This window comes from Eriocheir sinensis, chromosome 45 (assembly GCF_024679095.1).
Source record: "Eriocheir sinensis breed Jianghai 21 chromosome 45, ASM2467909v1, whole genome shotgun sequence".
Taxonomy (NCBI): domain Eukaryota; kingdom Metazoa; phylum Arthropoda; class Malacostraca; order Decapoda; family Varunidae; genus Eriocheir; species Eriocheir sinensis.
In genome coordinates, this window is record NC_066553.1 from 2,761,638 (window position 1) to 2,779,256 (window position 17,619).

The following is a 17,619-nucleotide window of genomic DNA, read 5'->3' on the forward strand; positions in this document are numbered from 1 at the left end:
CGACGTTGGAGTTGACTTGACAGGTGGAAGGAGGGGAGGACAGGTGGAGGCGAGCCCCGTGTGGACAATCATCTCTCCACACGAGCCACGGACACTGTTACGCCCCTGTGTGACTGTGGAGGACCCGTGAAGAGCAAGAGTGACGTTATGTTGAGGATGAGTCGTGTGAAGCAACGTAACAGCTGAGTACCGAGGTAAGACGCCCGCCCCTCCCCGCCAGCCCGGAGTGTGTTGTTTGAATAAGTGTAGATAAGTGGCTTTATTTCAGGTTAGAAAATAACATAACACTGAAAAACGATACAAAGCGTCACAGGTCAAAAGAAGAAGACACAGGTGATCCTCTGGAGGGCCGTGTGTGGTGGTGGTTTATGGAACTCTGATTTACGACTCCCATAGTTTGCCAATGACAGTTTTGTTGACATTAATATATGTTTTTGGTGAATCTCAAATAATGATCTCAATTTAGATTATCATTTTTCCCCATTTGGTTATAATGTGTTTTCGGATAATATTTAGGAAACCTTCGCCACCACTGGCAAAGTTAATACTTACCACATGGATTTCTTTTTGGTCCCTGAATGCAGAGCAGTGACAAGTGACTTCCGGAAAGGAGAAAGAATCCAATTCAGTGACTATCTATTGTTGAAAATAGGGGATAATAATTCATGAAAACGTCGCCTCCTCTGGCAGCGGCTGCCATGGTGACGGTGCCGCCGGTGTTGCGAAAAATACCTCCTCGCAGAAATTAGTTGTATATACATGAGGGGGGGTCCAGGGGGGGGCAAAGCCCCCCCTTTAGCTGTTAGGTCGTAAAGTTCGGTTGGAATAGTGTAAATATGCTCCCCCACCCTTAACACTCTGCGAGCTATTTTGCGGCTGTGGCGGTGTCACCATCGCCATGGCGGCCGCCACCAGAGGAGGCGACGCTTTCGTGAATTATCATCCCCTATTTTCAACAATAAATAATCCCTGAATTGGATTCTTTCTCCTTTCCGGAAGTCACTTGTCACTGCTCTGCATTCAGGGACCAAAAAGAAATCCATGACGTAAGTATTAACTTTGCCAGAGGTGGCTAAGGTTTCGTAAATTTTCCCCGTGTTTTCTCCTGTTACGTGATGTTATATATTTTGTATAACATTATTGCTAGCATAACTGATGCTGCTTCCAAACTAGTCTTAATTTATTTCAGAATCTCTGCATCCTCCTTAAGACAATTCTTTTATTTTTATTATTATTATTATTATTATTATTATTATTATTATTATTATTATTCCTACTTTCATTACCAATATGTTTGATGAAGTTGAGTAATTCCCTCAACCTTCCACTTCCAGAGTGTGTGTAGGCCGCCAGGATGGACGTCGGTGAGGCAGAGTGTGAGGCGGTGAAGCGCGCTGCGCTGCTGGTGGAGAACATGCTGCAGCGGCCCGACCAGCTGCAGAAGGTGGACCAGTACCGCCGCAGAGTACAGCGAAAGAAGGTTAGGAAACAGTCCTCAAGTGTATACCATTATATTGACTGACCTGTATTCAGTCATACTTTTCTGACAAGACTTTGAAGAGCTTGTTTTCTCTTTCTCATTCTCTCTTTGGTTATACAATCATGCATTGGTGTGGCTCGATGCCATTCATAATTTAGATGACATTGGATGTATGTATAGGTGCATATAAGCTGATGTTCCCCCATGTACTATCAATAAGTTTTATAACATGTTATTTCAGTACTAATTAAGAATCATCATCAGTCTGAAAATAAATACCTAAGTGCATTGTCTCTTTGCATTTATTATTGAAGTAATTCTCACTGTTAGTCAGCATGGTAATGAAAATGTGACACTGTTGTGCAGGCATCAGTGGAGGCCATGCTGAAGACGGCCATGCAGAGTCAGCTGGACGGGGTGCGCACAGGCCTGGGCCAGCTGCAGTCCGCCCTCACAGACCTCAGAGAGATAAAGACATGGTAAGTGGCTGCTGCTGCTGATGAAAACACAGACACCATGCACTTCACTCCTGGCAGCACAGTAGATGATGCAAACACTCAGACCATGCTCCTTCTTATGCATTAGTAGACAAACACAGACAAGGAGACTGAGAGGGACGTGTCCATTACAGCTTGGGAGAGGTGGAGGGCAGTCTGGTGAGGGTGCCAGAGCTAAGCAAGGCGCTGTACGAGTGCCGGGAAGAGTATGTGCGGCACTCCCAGTACGCTGCGGCCATGGAGAACCTCAAGCACATCTTTACCGTGCCCGAGTCAGTGGAGAAGACGGAGAAGTGGATCGCTGATGGTAGACTGCTGTATGCCCACCAGGTGTGTGTGTGTGTGTGTGTTATTTTGTGTCACTAACAAGGGATGTATTCTTTTCTTGGACCATAAGATTTGTAGTGTGTGAATTTCCTTTGCATTGGTGTGATAAGTAAAATATCTGTGTGTGTGTGTATGTATATATATAAATGTTTGATTCAAGATTGACAGAAAGAAAAATACTGGAAAAGAATCATACTTTAAATTTGTGCCGTACAGTAAAGTAACATTCTCATCGGCTTATTTTTTCATTGTTTGTCCTTTTGCCATTCCAGCCTTTTTGTCTTATTCTCTTCCTTTGTTATCCGCTTTTAATCTTTGTAGCTTTATCCTTGTTCAGTGGTCAATGACGTTTCCTTGTTCCCATGTTTCCTTTACACCTGATCATGCCTTCCACTTCCTCTTTATTCCCCTTTATTCTCCCTTACTGTCATTCCTTTCCACTTTATCCATATCCTTTCTCATACTAACTCTTACTTCTTCTCCCCTTCCCTGTCCCTACTTTCCTTCCTTTCCACCTCATCCCTTCTCATGCCCTCACCTCCTCTCCCTTTCCCTACCCCTACTTTCCTTCCCTCTTTCACTTCCCATTATTCTCCCTCCTCTCCCCTTCTCTGTCCCTACTTTCCTTTCTGCTTTCTCTTTTCCTCTCCTCTTTTCTCTCCATCATGTTTCTTACTCTTTCACTTCCCATCGTTCATCGTTCTCTCTCCGTCATCCCCACACAGTGCCTGATGGACTTGGAGAACAGTCGTGACGATCTCCTGTTTGAGCTGCACAAGTTGCCACACCAGAACCCCAACGACACGCGCATGTTGAAGGAATACTTTGCTGATGTACACAAGCTTTCCGAGGACCTGGGTAAGTGTATGTGTAGGTGTAGGAGTTGAAGGAATACTTTGCTGATGTGCACAGGCTTTCTGGGGACCCGGGTTTGAAGTTTCATGAGTGAGTGGCTGCAGTTAGTGAGTGTCTTGAGAAGTATGTAAAAGAGTGAAGGAGTGAATGAGTGAGCCTTGTGTTGTGTTAGTGACCATAACATCTTTGCTGCAGGTAAGCAGGTGTGGATCATCCTGAAGCGCACACTCAACACGGTGAGGAAGGAACCCCCACAGATCGTCACTGCTCTCAGGATTGTGGAACGGGAGGAGCGGGCAGACCAGTTTGCTCTCCAGGTATGTGCTGTGTATGAGAGAGAGAGAGGAGAGGAGAGGAGAGGAGAGGAGAGACTCGCTGACTGATTTACACTCCACTCCTCACTAACAAGACCACTCCCTCGGCAGCGTCAGAAGGGGTCTGGCTTCCTGCCTCCTGGCCGGCCCAAAAAGTGGCGTGAGAAGACCCTGGAGGTGCTGGAAGAAGCCGTGGCCGAGCGCATCGAAGGGAACATGTTTGAGGGCCGCAGCGACAGCAAGAACTGGCTCATCAAGCACCTCGAGGTAAACCACAACTTGAGCCTCTAGTCAGAAAGTGTTGATGTTACTTGCATGTGTTGCTTGATATGCTTCAATTTTGTAACACATACTTGTATATAAATGCTATCTTGAATTTCAGTAGTACATTTTTGGGTTAAACCTGTAAATGATCAATCTTAAGGTGATGGATGTTTGTACTCTAATATGGTTGATGTTTTGTTTGATTGAACATCGAAATTTACATTATAAACCTCCATTTTCATAGTTTACTATGATAAATGACCATTAGGGAAGAGAGCAGAGACTGGAGATTAACAGTCATTATATTTTTCTGCTTCATTGTGGGACATAAAACACTTAACCAGTTAGGTCAAGTTGTCTGCCTGTCACTCACACAAGGCATGAGGCAGTAAACGGCTGTGTGTTGGCAGGTGATTCGCCTGCTGGTGCTGGAGGACATGAAGGTGATCCGCTCCTTGTGTATGCCATGCTTCCCGCCGAGCTACGACATCGTCAACCACTACGTCCAGATGTACCACAAGAGTCTCGCCACCCATGTGAGAAGCCTTCATTTGTCTTGTGTCTGCTCAGAGCTAGGCTGCTGGCTTTGTGGGTGTACCTTCTAAAATCTTTCCTCATTTGTTCTGCCTCATACACTTTGGAACTCTCTATAGTTTTAGTTTGCTCTTCATATATACTTTTTCCTTCAGTATTGCACTCCTCAAATCAGAGATCTACTGGCTGTAATTACTGGATTCTGCTTTGGTTTTGGTTCCCTGTCACAGGTTTCCTTGTTTTCACCCATCTCAGTAGCCCATGATTATAATGGTTTTGCTGTTGTTTTTGCATCACCAGTTCCATCTTCCCTTAGTTTTCCTCTTGCTGGGATGTAGAATTGTATTGCAGGGTAGTTGATATTTTTCAAAAGATATGAGAAATTAGTCTTCTTGGGAAAAGAATACATGAGGGGTTGAAATATTGTTTGAGGGACTAAAGTAGTCATCACGTCACCATCTGAGGCACAGGCTGTATGTAACTGTACTTCCAGCAGGAAGGAAAGATAGGTGTTGAAAAGCAAAGACAAAAGAGTTTGACCAGACAGGGTCCATCAGCTTTCCAAGTGTTCACGCCAGAAAGGGCACAGGAAACATCATTATTAGCAAGTTGAATGTTGGGCTTAGTAAAGTCAGAGGGGAGATGATTAGGAGGAATGTGCCCTGAATTGTCCAGAGCAGAATTTTCAGAGAAAGGTGTTGACTAGGTGCCAGAAGTCTAGAAGAATTTTCTATTGATGAAAATTTTTGGTAAGTTGGAGATTAGCTTTGACTCAATCCTGGGCAGAACAAAAGAGCATGATTAGGAATTTGAAGGTTCAGGTACCTATCGTGAGCTGCCTGTCTAGCTTTTATTTATTATACGGTATATATAATACACTCCAATCTCCTTCACAGTTGGTGGATCTCGTTTCTACGGGACTTGAGGACAATGAGTATGTGACACTTTTGTCCTGGGTGCTCAATGTGTACTCCGGGCCAGAGCTGATGGGCCACGCGACACTCAACATCAACATGGCCAAGCTGGGGCCACTGCTGGACAACAAGGTGCTGGAAGACCTCATCTCTGAGTACCTCACGGTGAGTGCCAAAGTTGATTTGTCTCACTCTTGTCATACACCCTTTTCTTTTTCTCCTTCTTGTCCCATCATAAGAGATAATATTTATTTACTGTATTTTATATACCTAACTGAAGAATGTGAGAATGATCGTATGGCTTCTATCACCAAAGGATAAGCTTGCCCTTTAACCCGGTAGCAGTGACGGGCCAAATTTGTGGCTTTACGTGTAGCAGCAACAGGCCAAATTTGTGCCATGATATAAACCCCCCAAAATAGATGATGCATAAACTGATCACAAATGCTTTGATATATATTATGAAATGGTTTGTGTGAGGGGTGATTTTTTCTCATTTTTCTCGCTTGGAGGGACCATTAAGAAACATGATCCCCGCTGTTACCGGGTTAAGTGGTACCCATCTAAACCTCGCATTCAGGCAGTTGTTGTTGTCAAGGGTCGGCTTTCAGAGCTTTAGCCCCATTTTTTTTTCTATCCCTGAATTTGTTTTTCCAAGAATGACTTTGCAGCACGTATTTAGATTGTGGCTTCTCTCAGTTGGTCTCGGATGGCAGGAACTATTGTCTAGAAGTTGTGTCTTTGTTGCTTGTGATTCCTCAGAACTCTGGGTCAAGCCCCCAATGTACTGAATGCCTAACAGTGGCCCTGATTCTATTAGGATTTTATTATGAGGATTGTTAAAGTGATAAGCTAGTTGTATAACCAAGTTTTCTTTTGTTACATCAATTCCACATTGAAAGAGGTTAAACAAAGTGATGAATGGGTATTGTCTCAACAGAATGTGAACAACAACTATGACTCGTGGATGAACAAGGCACTGGAGATCGAGGAGAAGGAGTGGTACCGCCCCGAGCCCCCACAGCAGGACTCTGACTCCCACTACAAGACTGAGCTGCCTCAACTCATCCATGACATGATCCGGCAAAACTTGGAGGTTGCAAACACCATCAGGTGGGCGGTGTTCATTAGGTGGTAGTTTGGTGGCCAACTAGAATCATAAGGAGAATATTGGTGATACTGATTAATTGTGAAGAGCTGGAGGAATATATTCTGTATGGATTAAGTTTACAAGTAGGAACAACTGTATGCTTTCTGCTCTAATTGCCACCATGAAAGAGGTCCATCAGAAGTTATCGTCATGAGTAACCCTGTTTCCTACAAAGGCAGGGTGAGGTGCCAAAAAGGCCTTGCAGTAATTATGAGGCGTTTTCTAGACGAAGCTGTTTGAGGGGGACACAACCTCCTGTATTTTAGTAGTTGCCTCATGTGACACAGTGGAATATATACTTGATAAAATGTGAAAATCCTGCACCTTTATGCTGCTGACTAAAAGAGAGCCCTGTCATGCTTCCCCAGCCCAGAGGTGCAAGTCAAAGTGCTCATCAGTAGCCTGGAGCAGGTGAGGCTGTTTGCTGGCAAGTTTGAGGCAGCCGTCAAGAGATACAAGGACACCTATTACTCAGACCGGTCACAGGTACTTGGCTCCCGCTCCACTTCATTCTTTGTCTCGTACTCATTATTTATGATTAAATTCTTTTTCTTTAGATTTTCTGAACCATTTTAGTTCCAGGATCATTTATAAAAAAATTTGCTGCCAATATTTTTTTATATTTTTTTTTATATATATATTTTAGTTTGATGAAAGACTGAATTAATTAGCTGAGCTTCACACAAGTGCAGAGGCATGCCATTTTCATGCCATATTTTCAAGTCTACATTCCTGTCCATTTATGGTCGCACAGTTCTTCATTTTGTATGTCGACGCATGCCCTAAGTTGTTCAAATGAGTCTTTAATTCCCACCAACATATCCTTGGAAACCTACAGCCCTCACACTTGGCCTTGCAGATCCAGTACTACACCACCTACATCATTGCCCTGGCCAACAGCTGCCAGGCGATGGTGGATGTGCTCATGAGCATCAAGACTCAATTCTGGAAGCCAGGCACCACCACCACCACCAACGACACCATGATTGCCACCAAATTTGATGCTGTCCTTACTGTATACCAGGTGAATTAAGGATAATATATATCATTATATAAAAAAATATAGATTTACAAAGCTATGAAATGTTCTAAGAGAAGAATGAGGGAATAAAATAAAAGTAAGATGTTTTTTAAAGTAATTAGAATGGACATATTTATGTAAGAGTGATGCATAAGAAATAGTGCTTGACTAAATTAAAGAAAAAATGGTAGAAGTAAATTGTTCTATCTTGAGTAAAGTGAGCAATGAAAATAATAATAAAGTTTGACACGGCTAAAAGGATTGAAAGAATGACGACTTGTTCTTGGTTAAGTAGAAAATTGACCACACAGATATCAGCACTTCCTTTTTTTTAGCTATTATAAACAGTGAGGTATGAGATAAATTACAGAATGATCAACACAGTTTGTTTGTTGTTGTGTTTGTTCTGTCCATGTTGCCTTATTTTGTGTTAACCCGGTAGCAGCGACGAGCCAAATTTGTAGCTTTACTGTGTAGCTACCAGCGACGGGCCAAATTTTTGCCATGATATAAACCCCCCAAAATAGATGATGCATGAACTGATCACAAATGCTTTGATATATATTATGAAATGGTTGGCGTGAGTGATGATTTTTTCTCATTAATTCGCTTAGAGGGGCCTTTAAGCAACATGAACCCTGCAGCTACCAGGTTAAATACTTGCCTTTGCTTCCACTTCTTTGCTAGATGAGTCCATTCCTGGCCAGCAGAAAACGTACAAACTAGTTGACTTGGATTAGAGGTATTGCTTAATATTTCTTTTTTACTGACTTGTGTTAATCAGGTTCAGTCCAGCACCATGAAAGGCAAAGTACGTAAAGTATGTTACCTGTTACTCTTACTTCGTAGCATGTGAGGAACCAGATGTGTGACCACCTGCTGGAGGAGGCCCTGGTGGACCTGCAGGACCACTTCAACGCCCTCCTCACCCCTCGCTGGCTGCATAACACTGAGCCACTGGACACCATCTGCCTCACCCTGTCTGATTACTTCAATGATTACTCACACCTCCATCAAAAGTGTGTTAAATAGCACGAGTCAGTCTAGTTTCTATATCATCCACACATAGGGGAATATTACCTTCAAATAGGCTGTTAATAATTCACCTTTACTATTTCTTTTAATCCCTGTATCACCATGAGGTTTGTTATTGATGTTGAAATTTGTTATTTTTCACTAATTGTAATCATGCTAATAACTTTACTGTCCATCCATCAATGAAGAAACTGCTAGAAGGTTGTCTTTTGTCAATGAAGTCACTCTCTTGCCCTCAGGAACTTTGACCACGTGGTGCAGCTGGTGCTCAACACGGTGGCCATGCGCTACACCACCGCCATCCTGCAGAAGCGGATCACACTCAAGACTCAGGAGGATCGCAAGCTGGTGGCCGAGAGGATAACGTCTGTGAGTCTTCATGAATTTACTCGTACCAAATAAACATGGCCCGGCTGATATGACATATGCACAGACTGTCTATGAATCAGCAAGCTAGTTTAAGAAGCATGTGCCTGTCCTTAACCCCTTGACTGCGGATTTCCTACAAGAAGACCTCGCCAAGCTACAGGAATGGAAGAAAAAGTGGCTGCTACAATTCAACGAAGGAAAATGTAAAGTCCTGCACCTTGGGAGGGGATATCCAGCACACTAATACCACGTGGGAAACACTCCACTATCCACCACAGAGGCAGAGAAAGACCTGGGACTATAGTTACCAGGCTACCAGTGACGGCCAAATCCGTGCCAATCGCAGCGGACGGGTTAACCCTTTCAGTACAGTGGCACCGATGTCGGCATCATCATATGGAAAGGGTTAATCCTCTTCTAAACCTCTTAATCCTCTTCAATTTCCTCTTAACCCTTTCCATACTGTGACACCGATGTCTGCGTCAACGTATTGAAAGGGTTAAACCGTCCGCTGTGATTGGCACAGATTTCGCCTTCACTGGTAGCCTGGTAACATTTACATACAGGTCTTTCTCTGCCTCTGTGGTGGATAGTGGAGTGTTTCCCATGTGGTATTGGTATGCTGGATTTCTGCTTCAAAGGTGCATGACTTTACTTTTTTCTTCATTGAATTGTAGCAGCCACTTTTTGTTTCATTCCTGTAGCTTGGTGATGTCTTCTTGTAGGAAATCCGCAGTCAAAGGATTAAGTTGAAATGCATACCCTTCAGCTCAGAATATATTATGTACAATTTTTTCCCCCAATGTCCACAGGAAGCTGAGAAGGTGGGGAGTGTGTTTGAACAAGTGACACCAGACCTTGTGAAGTTTGATTCTCCGTGTGAAGTGATGAAAGGTCTCGCTGAGGTCGTCAAGGTCTCTGACATTGACTTCATCGGCTTAGAACTTCATCGGTTACTGCGCAGGTAAGTTTAATACTGGATTCTTATTTTAGAACAAAGAAATTTAAATTCCAAAAAAACCTCATCATTGCACTCTTTGAGAATCTTACATCTGGGCCTAGGAAAAAAAATTCAGGGAACCTACATCTTGTTAGTGGTCTGATAACACTAGGTAAAGAACAACGAAGTGTTTAGTTTTTATTATTTATGAAAATAAATTATCCACAGCATTGTATATGTTAAACTTATAATATATACATAGCATTTTTTGCCTGAAATTGATTAAACAGCCACACTGAGGAGTACACCTTCATACATTTAACCCGGTTGCAGCGGGGATCATGTTTCTTAATGGTCCCTCTAAGCGAGAAAATGAGAAAAAATCATCACTCACACAAACCATTTCATAATATATATCAAAGCATTTGTGATCAGATTACGTATCATCTATTTTGGGGGTTTATATCATGGCACAAATTTGCCCCGTCGCTGCTACACGGTAAAGCCACAAATTTGGCCCGTCGCTGCTACCGGTTTAAGATAAGGCAATATAAAGGTTTATTATCTCAGAAAGCAGAAGTTTATCAAGGGGCCTTCATGAAGGGATCCTCTTATTAACATGGCAAGATGGAAGTTATCTTTGCCTAGGATCATCTGTGGCGTCAGTAACACAGATAGGATGAGAAGTGTAGTGGTGTATGAGAGGTGCAGAACATGGTCTTTTGACTGGACAAAAGCTTATGATGTCACCAGATTGAGGAAGTTGAGAGAACAAAAGTAAAAATGAATCTATGCTATTGAAGCTGTGCAGAAAAGCAGTTAAATTTAAAAGGAAAATGAATGAAGTGAAATTTGTTTGTAAATGTGGAATGGAAATGATGCTTTGAAGCAATGATCAGTGGTCTGAAATGTAAAGCAATGAGTTAATCAAACAATCATTAGGGACATCAATGGGGGCTGTGTTGCCTTACCCACCATACAACATTAAACCTGGTGGTCTCTCCGTGCAAGTCTCAATGCAGGCCCCTTTCTCATTCCAAGTACCTCGATCTATTGGCTTGCTCAAGCCACAAACTCTGTGGTTGCATGCCACATGCCCATATCGCCAGAGATGGCATTCATGGACTATGCGGGTAATAAACTTTGAATCAATCTCACAAGCAATCACTGGTTTAACACAAATTTATTACAGTGAAACTCCTTGACTCTTCATAGGCACTTATTAGCAAAGGCATGAATCCACCTCTTCAAGTTGCAAGTTGAGTAAGACAGGAAGTACAAGAGGCTTGAAGATCCAGATCTTTGCACTTCTGCACACGATATACTCATGCTAAGTGAGTCGATAACACCATAGGCCAAGCCAGATCATCCCCAGCATCTTCCCCGAAGCAAAACCACTCGTAGATCTCAGGTGCTCTCCAATGCATTTCTTTGCAGCTTTAAGAGTTTTGCATTTGAAGGGATGCCACAGTTCTACAGGGACCTCAAGAGTCAAAGTGAATGATAGTACAGTCAAGCCTCAGTATCTGGAGATTTATCATCCATGGATTTGAATATCTGTAGGGTAGCCTGTGGATATTATCGTTAAAGATTTGGGTATCCGCAGGGTTCCTTGAGCATTTTTGTGGCTAGCTAAAGAACCTGTGGTTCACCACACACCCCATGCATGCACCTTCATACTTGCAGTATGAATTTATGGTGTTGAATTTTTCTCTGGTATGAATTGTGATATAAGACTCATACCATATCGTACTGTTATTGCATGCTCTAATTGCAGCCCATATCACCGGGTGATCTCTTCGGAACATGTGCATGTGGTCACTTTAGGGTGACCAGCTTCTCCAGTCTGCTTATGTGGAAATGAATGAATGATTATGTTGATGACCATAAAACTTAGTTCTCTGTGCACAACCAGAAAAAATAGCCCAACTTTCACTTTGCCGAGTTAGTAAGAAGATACAATATGTAGGCTTCAGATGGCGTCAACTCAAGTGTGGAGGCATACATTCAGTAAGCATCACAAATTATAGACAAATTATGTACTCAGGGTTGCATTTTATAAACCTATGTCCAGTGAGGGACAACCATACTGGTATTTGCAGTTCTGCCACAGCTGTGTCGAAGGTGTTGACACTAGTTATGCTACTTCCATGGAAATCAAAGGAGAAAAAAAGGACAGAGACCTGTGGGTTAGAGTATAGATGATCTTCAGTAATACATGACTTGTTTTTAACATTCTTTTTACTTATAACACAACTGCTGCAGGTATCCAGACATGAACGGTGACCACCTGACAGCCCTCTTGATGCTGCGCGGTGACCTTGGTCGGCTGGACATCAGGCAAAGAGTGGCCGATATCATGGAGGAGATGAGGACCCAGCGCAGCGGGCCCACCCCCAAAAGCATCTTCTCCCACATCCACATCTCCACCTCCCTCTTCACCTAGCATGAATGAACACAGCTTTCAAGTCGCCTAATCAGTAGCCCAGTTTGTCGTTGAGGGCCGTGCGACCATCCCCAGACTGCTGTGACGGAGGCACCCACGAGTCATAGTTGGGGTCATCTTCATCGTACTTCTTCCTTTTCTTCTCTTTCTTCCTTGGCTGAGCAGGACTCTGAGGATAAAGACACCAATGTAATCTACAGATGTCATCCAAAAATCTAACCTTGGCTTTTCTCACCTTATGATAGTCTGTCCACATTTTATACAAATTTGATTTATGTGGATATAAATGTGTATGACCCAAACATGAGCTTACCAACTTAACATAAATAATGTGTCACTACTTGTGTGTGTAGTGTGCACCTATAGCCCACTTTATCAAGCCAAAAATGCACTAGCCTGCAAATGAGGCCTTTTTCCACATAGTTTCCTGCTACCTGTTTGGTTGAATAACTACATCATTGTATTTGAAATTATTGCTAGGTAATGTGAACCAACACATATTTACTAACTTAAGTTTCTCCCTCTGCTATATGCTGAGTCAAATACAAATGATAAGAGTTAAGAGATTGTTAAGTAATGTGCTGGTAAGTCTTAATCTGTTGACATCAATCACCCAAGTCAGCAACACAAGCATGAGTTCAGATGTACCCAACGTCATATGTATTCTTTCAACATTAATGCAGAGGGGAAAACAGTATCCATGACTATTACTATATTCATTTGTTTCATAATTACAGATGGGAAAATACTATCAATGTATAATTTTTGCTGATACATTATCTATAGAAAAGCTTACAAGTTACCCTACAGATGGAATGCATACATTCATCTAGTAAGTCATTTGAGTAGATTCTGAAGGGGGTAGGGTTGGTAACTACATGTTTTCTTGTGTTTAGTGCAACTTCTACAATCTGCAGTTAAATATGTGAAAAAAATACATATCAAGCAGCGTGCATCCAAACACATGCTTGTGTTACCGAATTGGGCAACTGCTGTTAACAGATGAAGTTTGTTTACATTACCTGGCAATTAATTAAAATAAAATGATGTACTCAGCCATTGACTGTTCAACTACTCATCTAGCAGGAAACGTATCGTGGAAAAATAGAACCTCTACATACGAGTGCATTTTTGACTCGATAGAAAAAAGGACTATATAACACAGTGTACTATTCAGTGTGAGGTACCCAGGAAATCCGCATTAAGTGGAAGGTATAATAATGATTTGGGTTAAGCCACTTAGGCTACAAGGCATCACACTTTGCTCTAGTGGGCTGAGCTGTGACATCATGCGTCCCTCACCAACTCAAGTCTTCCTTCACCCAAGATTATGAAATGATCACAGGATATTTAGAAAAAACTGACCCAACCATAATCTTCATGAAACCTTTTTTTTTCTTTTTTTTCTTTTTAATCTTTTACAAAGCTAAAATGTGAATATTACGGTTGGGTCAGTTTTTCTAAAAATCCTGTGATTATTTCATGAAATAATCAGATGAGAGTACACAACATGTGGAGGAGGAAAACTTGGGGTCAGTGAGGAAAGTGTGACGTCACAGCTTAACCCGCCAGAGCGAAGTGAGTAGACCTAGTAGTCTATGGATCTTGACTTGGGAGATATTAATTTAGGAGTCTCTCTCTCTCTCTCTCAGGACAAACCCCACAGCCACATACTGGACCCCCCCCCCCTATTCTCTCTCTCTCATTCCCTGTGTCAAAAAATAAAACCAACCAATGAACAGCTGCATTCCTCCTGCCCTACACCCATGATGGTTCAGGAGGGTCTCAGTCACTGAAAAGCTTACATCACAGTTCCTATTGCATTTAACCAATGAGGGCTGGGACGGACTCTGTCATTCACCAGATGCATGCCTGTCAGTGACCTTCCACATGCTGTTGTGTTTGACTGGCTGATCTCACTGCCACTTGGAATGTTTGTTCTATTAAGTCCCTTATTTCATTTGTATTATAAGGAAATCCCTAAAAAGAAACACTAAATGGAAGGTCTACTGTAGCAGCACAATTTATCACCTTATGACAGGTGGCGGGCAAAGCCTATGGGACCTCTGGATCTCAAAGGGGGGGGGGGAAGGATCCTAGCCCCCCTTTGAAGCTTACCTGAGTGCTGGTTTTAAGATGTGCCAGGTGTGGGGGAAGGGTGGGGCCCAACACTCTGGCCTTTTTCTCTGGTTGGCTACTCCCTGCAGTGCTGCTCTCTTGATTCTGGTCTTCAGCTTTCTTTGATGTTTCTTCGTCCTCAGCTGCTTCACTGCTTACCTGGGTAGGTTTCTTTTCTTTGTCAGGCAAATGCTTCTCACTGGCCTTACTTAAGACTTCTTGGGCAGGAATGTCTGGCTTTTCTTCCATCACTTTCTTGGCATCTGTGGTCTGTGATTCAGTTGTTACTAGTTCAGTTTTCATTGCGTGATCTGAGGGCATGGTGTGTGTTGGTCTGGAGGGGCTCTGTCTGGCCTGGCTGCCCCTTACTTCATCCCTCATCTTAAATGGCCTTGACTCCTTAACCACTGGCTTCACATCATCATCATCATCTTCATCTAACCTCTTCAGCTTTATCTTCCTCTTCGGTTCTTCCTCCAGGAAGATCTTGTGGACTCGAGGTTCAGGTTCCTGTAAGTCATGTTATTGTGTCATTCAAACAGTAAAATATGAAAATAGCCTTCCAATACTGATTCATGATCCATCACCTAACATGTTTGTATTTATACCCCCATCTTGTACACTTCCATGTTTCTAAGACTAATTGAAATATTTACTACCTCGAGGATAAAAATCATTCTTCTTTCTTGTAATAATATTCTTTTTAAATCTGACACATTCAACCATGAGCAAGAGAACTGTATTAGTCAAAGGTGGGCATTCCGCAATTTAAGTCAGCTAATCGCTAATCCACTACTAGTAGACTAACAAAAAAATTGCGGAATAGCGTCAGTGGAAAACTTGAAAAGTTAGCGGATTTGCAGTTAGCAAAATGCCAAAATTAAAGTCCGCTAATGTAAACTTTAAAAAACCACCAACAATGAAATTTCTGGGAAATTCAAGAATATTCTTGAAAGTGTGGAGAAACCTCTAGATTAGGGTGGCCAGGTGTCCTGGATTTTAATGGTTTGTCCCGTAAATAAAATTGTCCTGGAAATGTCCCAAATTAAATGCTCTGTCCCGGAAAATGTGTTTTCATTAAAGCGTCCCGGATCTCACTTCCAGAAATTGGGCACTATATTTTATTTTTACTCCAACTTTCCCAACTTTGCCCTTCATTTCTCTCATAACACCATCCATATAAATATTGAACAACCATGGTGACATGACACACCCCTGCCTCAAGCCCACTTTTATCTCAAAATGTTTACTTGTTTCTCCACTAATTTTGACTTCATTAGTAGACTAAAAAATATATATTAGCTTTAGCATTGGTGGATTTGTGATAGTGGACCTGTGAAGCTGGAAAATCTGTGGATTAACGATTAACGGAATGCCCAACAAAGTTAGCGGAATGGCGGACTAACAAAAAATTAGCAGGTGCCCACACTTGGTATTAGTTATACCTTAGCTTCAGTTTAGCCAATGTCAATGTTTTGTAACCCTGCTATCCAGACCATTAGTGATGAATGACATTCCTTGAAACATTTTCATATGTATATAATGAAGGTGACGGCCGTAGAAAAATTGAAATAAGTTGTTGTATACCTAAATTTTCAATCAGTCTTCGATTCAAATAATTTCAGCAAGTAATCTATCAAATGTACAGAAATGTAATTTTTAGTGAACCTTACATAAATAAAAAGTTAAACTATAAATGTCTTTCTACTCCATAAAACCATCCACTTAACTGTAGTGATTGTGATTATCTGTGCTGAGACAATGCACTACAAAGAACTGCTTGGTGTTTGTGTGTGTGTGTTGTACGCATGAAACGCCAGAAAGGTTTTGCCGGCACCGGGGATTGAACCTGCAACCAGCGAGACAGGAGAGCCACTCCTTAACCAGTCGGCCAAAGAGGTACCCCCCTCGCAGAGAGAGTTATGGGAGGCTCGCCCATCAGGCAAGTCAGCTGCACTACACGCATGCCTATGCATGTGCCTGCACATCTCACCTTGGGTTGGGAGGGTGTGGTGGTGAATGCTGACAGGCCCTTCAGCCTCACACCAAGACCAGCTTGTCCAGTTTTCCGAGTAAGGCTGCTGCTCCCTCCTGCACCTGTGCCTTGGGGAGTAAGGGAACCAGTCAGTGCATACAACTGTCACGATCCAAACATTATCTACATCTGTAGCACCCCAAGTGCTGCTACATCTGGTAATGTCTCACAGCAAGTGATGAAACCTTCCATCTCTCAATTTCCATACATGTAAACCCTACCCTTATTTTTTTTTCCATTGTTTGATTCAACTTTACAGATACCTAAAATATCTTTCTTAGATCTGTGAATATCCATTTTTTCATTACATAATAAGAGCTCAAAGTTGTCCACAAAAGCCTAATATTTAAATCTTAAAAAATGTAGAAACTGACTTTTCCAGTCATCCAACATTAGCCTTCATGCTTCAGTATATACACTACTGCATAACAAGGAGGCACAACCTAGTTTTGAAGAAGAAAACATATATAAATCATACAACAATGTCACATCTTCAAGGTAGAGAAAACGCCTAGTAATTTTACAGTCACAGTTATGCTTAAACCAACCCTGTTAGGATGCTCACCATGCATGGACTGGTACGGCTTCAGCTCCGGTACTCCAAGAGGCCGTGCAATGTTGACCAGCCGGCGCAGCTTCAGCTCATCCTTGCGCAGCTCAATGGCCCGAAGCTGCAAACACCAACAAGCATTAGGACCACTCAGCCCCAACACTTGGCTTGTAAAATTCCTGGGAAACTTTCCACGAGAATTTTGGGAATTTTCGGGAACTTTGAGAATTGAGAAAAATTTACGTTTGACTATGGTGCAATTAGGTTTTTCTTCTCTCTCTCTCTTTTTTTTTTTAGGCTGAGATTATCATTGCCTCTTTAGACTTCAGTTTTAGAGGGCTGTTAGTGAATGTCTCAGTGGTGGTGCAGGCAGGATTGTTTAAGTGACGGCTAGTGAGGCACATGGCGCCCTTCAGCTAACCTAACCTAACAAAACCCCAAACAGTTACAATAGGTCTTAACTCAGAAAATTAATATATGCTTCCTTACTAATGAGACTTTCTAAACAACAAAGTGAGGTCATTCTTTATTGATTTATACCATAAAGTACTGCATATCATGTGTTTCAAGATACCCTAAACTAACCTAACTAAACCAAAACAAACACTACAGGTCTTGACTCAGAAAATTCATATATGCTTCCTTACTAATGAGACTTTCTAAACAACAAAGTGAGGTCATTCTTTATTGATTTATACCATAAAGTACTGCATATCATGTGTTTCAAGATACCCTAAACTAACCTAACAAAACCAAAACAAACACTACAG

General features: G+C 42.1%; 2 protein-coding genes across 3 annotated transcripts in view; one reads left to right on the plus strand and one right to left on the minus strand.

Annotated features, from left to right (window-relative positions):
* On the plus strand, positions 1-13,203 carry LOC126980874 (exocyst complex component 3-like). Its single transcript, XM_050831211.1, has 16 exons — positions 1-194; positions 1,335-1,480; positions 1,847-1,959; positions 2,112-2,307; positions 3,030-3,162; positions 3,355-3,476; positions 3,585-3,740; positions 4,148-4,273; positions 5,168-5,350; positions 6,126-6,298; positions 6,704-6,821; positions 7,195-7,359; positions 8,206-8,375; positions 8,631-8,760; positions 9,573-9,724; positions 11,966-13,203. The coding sequence occupies exons 2-16, from the start codon at positions 1,355-1,357 to the stop codon at positions 12,144-12,146; spliced, it is 2,244 nt and encodes a 747-aa protein (XP_050687168.1). The 5' UTR covers positions 1-194; positions 1,335-1,354; the 3' UTR covers positions 12,147-13,203.
* Positions 11,882-17,619, minus strand: part of LOC126980873 (kanadaptin-like) — an 18,647-nt gene continuing 12,909 nt past the window's right edge. The window contains exons 10-13 of one of the 2 annotated variants that reach the window (XM_050831210.1): positions 16,865-16,970; positions 16,258-16,361; positions 14,265-14,774; positions 11,882-12,315 (exon numbers count right to left, since the gene is read on the minus strand). In XM_050831210.1, the coding sequence (XP_050687167.1) occupies positions 12,178-12,315; positions 14,265-14,774; positions 16,258-16,361; positions 16,865-16,970 (858 nt within the window). In that variant the 3' untranslated portion in view covers positions 11,882-12,177. Of the gene's footprint in view, positions 12,316-14,264; positions 14,775-16,257; positions 16,368-16,864; positions 16,971-17,619 lie in introns of both variants that reach the window. The other variant, XM_050831209.1, reaches the window with a different exon arrangement.

Coding starts and splice junctions, on each gene's coding strand:
- LOC126980874 (XM_050831211.1), top strand. CDS start 1,355: ATGGACGTCGGTGAGGCAGAGTGTGAGGCGGTGAAGCGCGCTGCGCTG. Junction 3,163..3,354: donor CAAGCTTTCCGAGGACCTGG/GTAAGTGTATGT, acceptor TCTTTGCTGCAG/GTAAGCAGGTGTGGATCATC. Junction 7,360..8,205: donor CTGTCCTTACTGTATACCAG/GTGAATTAAGGA, acceptor CTTACTTCGTAG/CATGTGAGGAACCAGATGTG.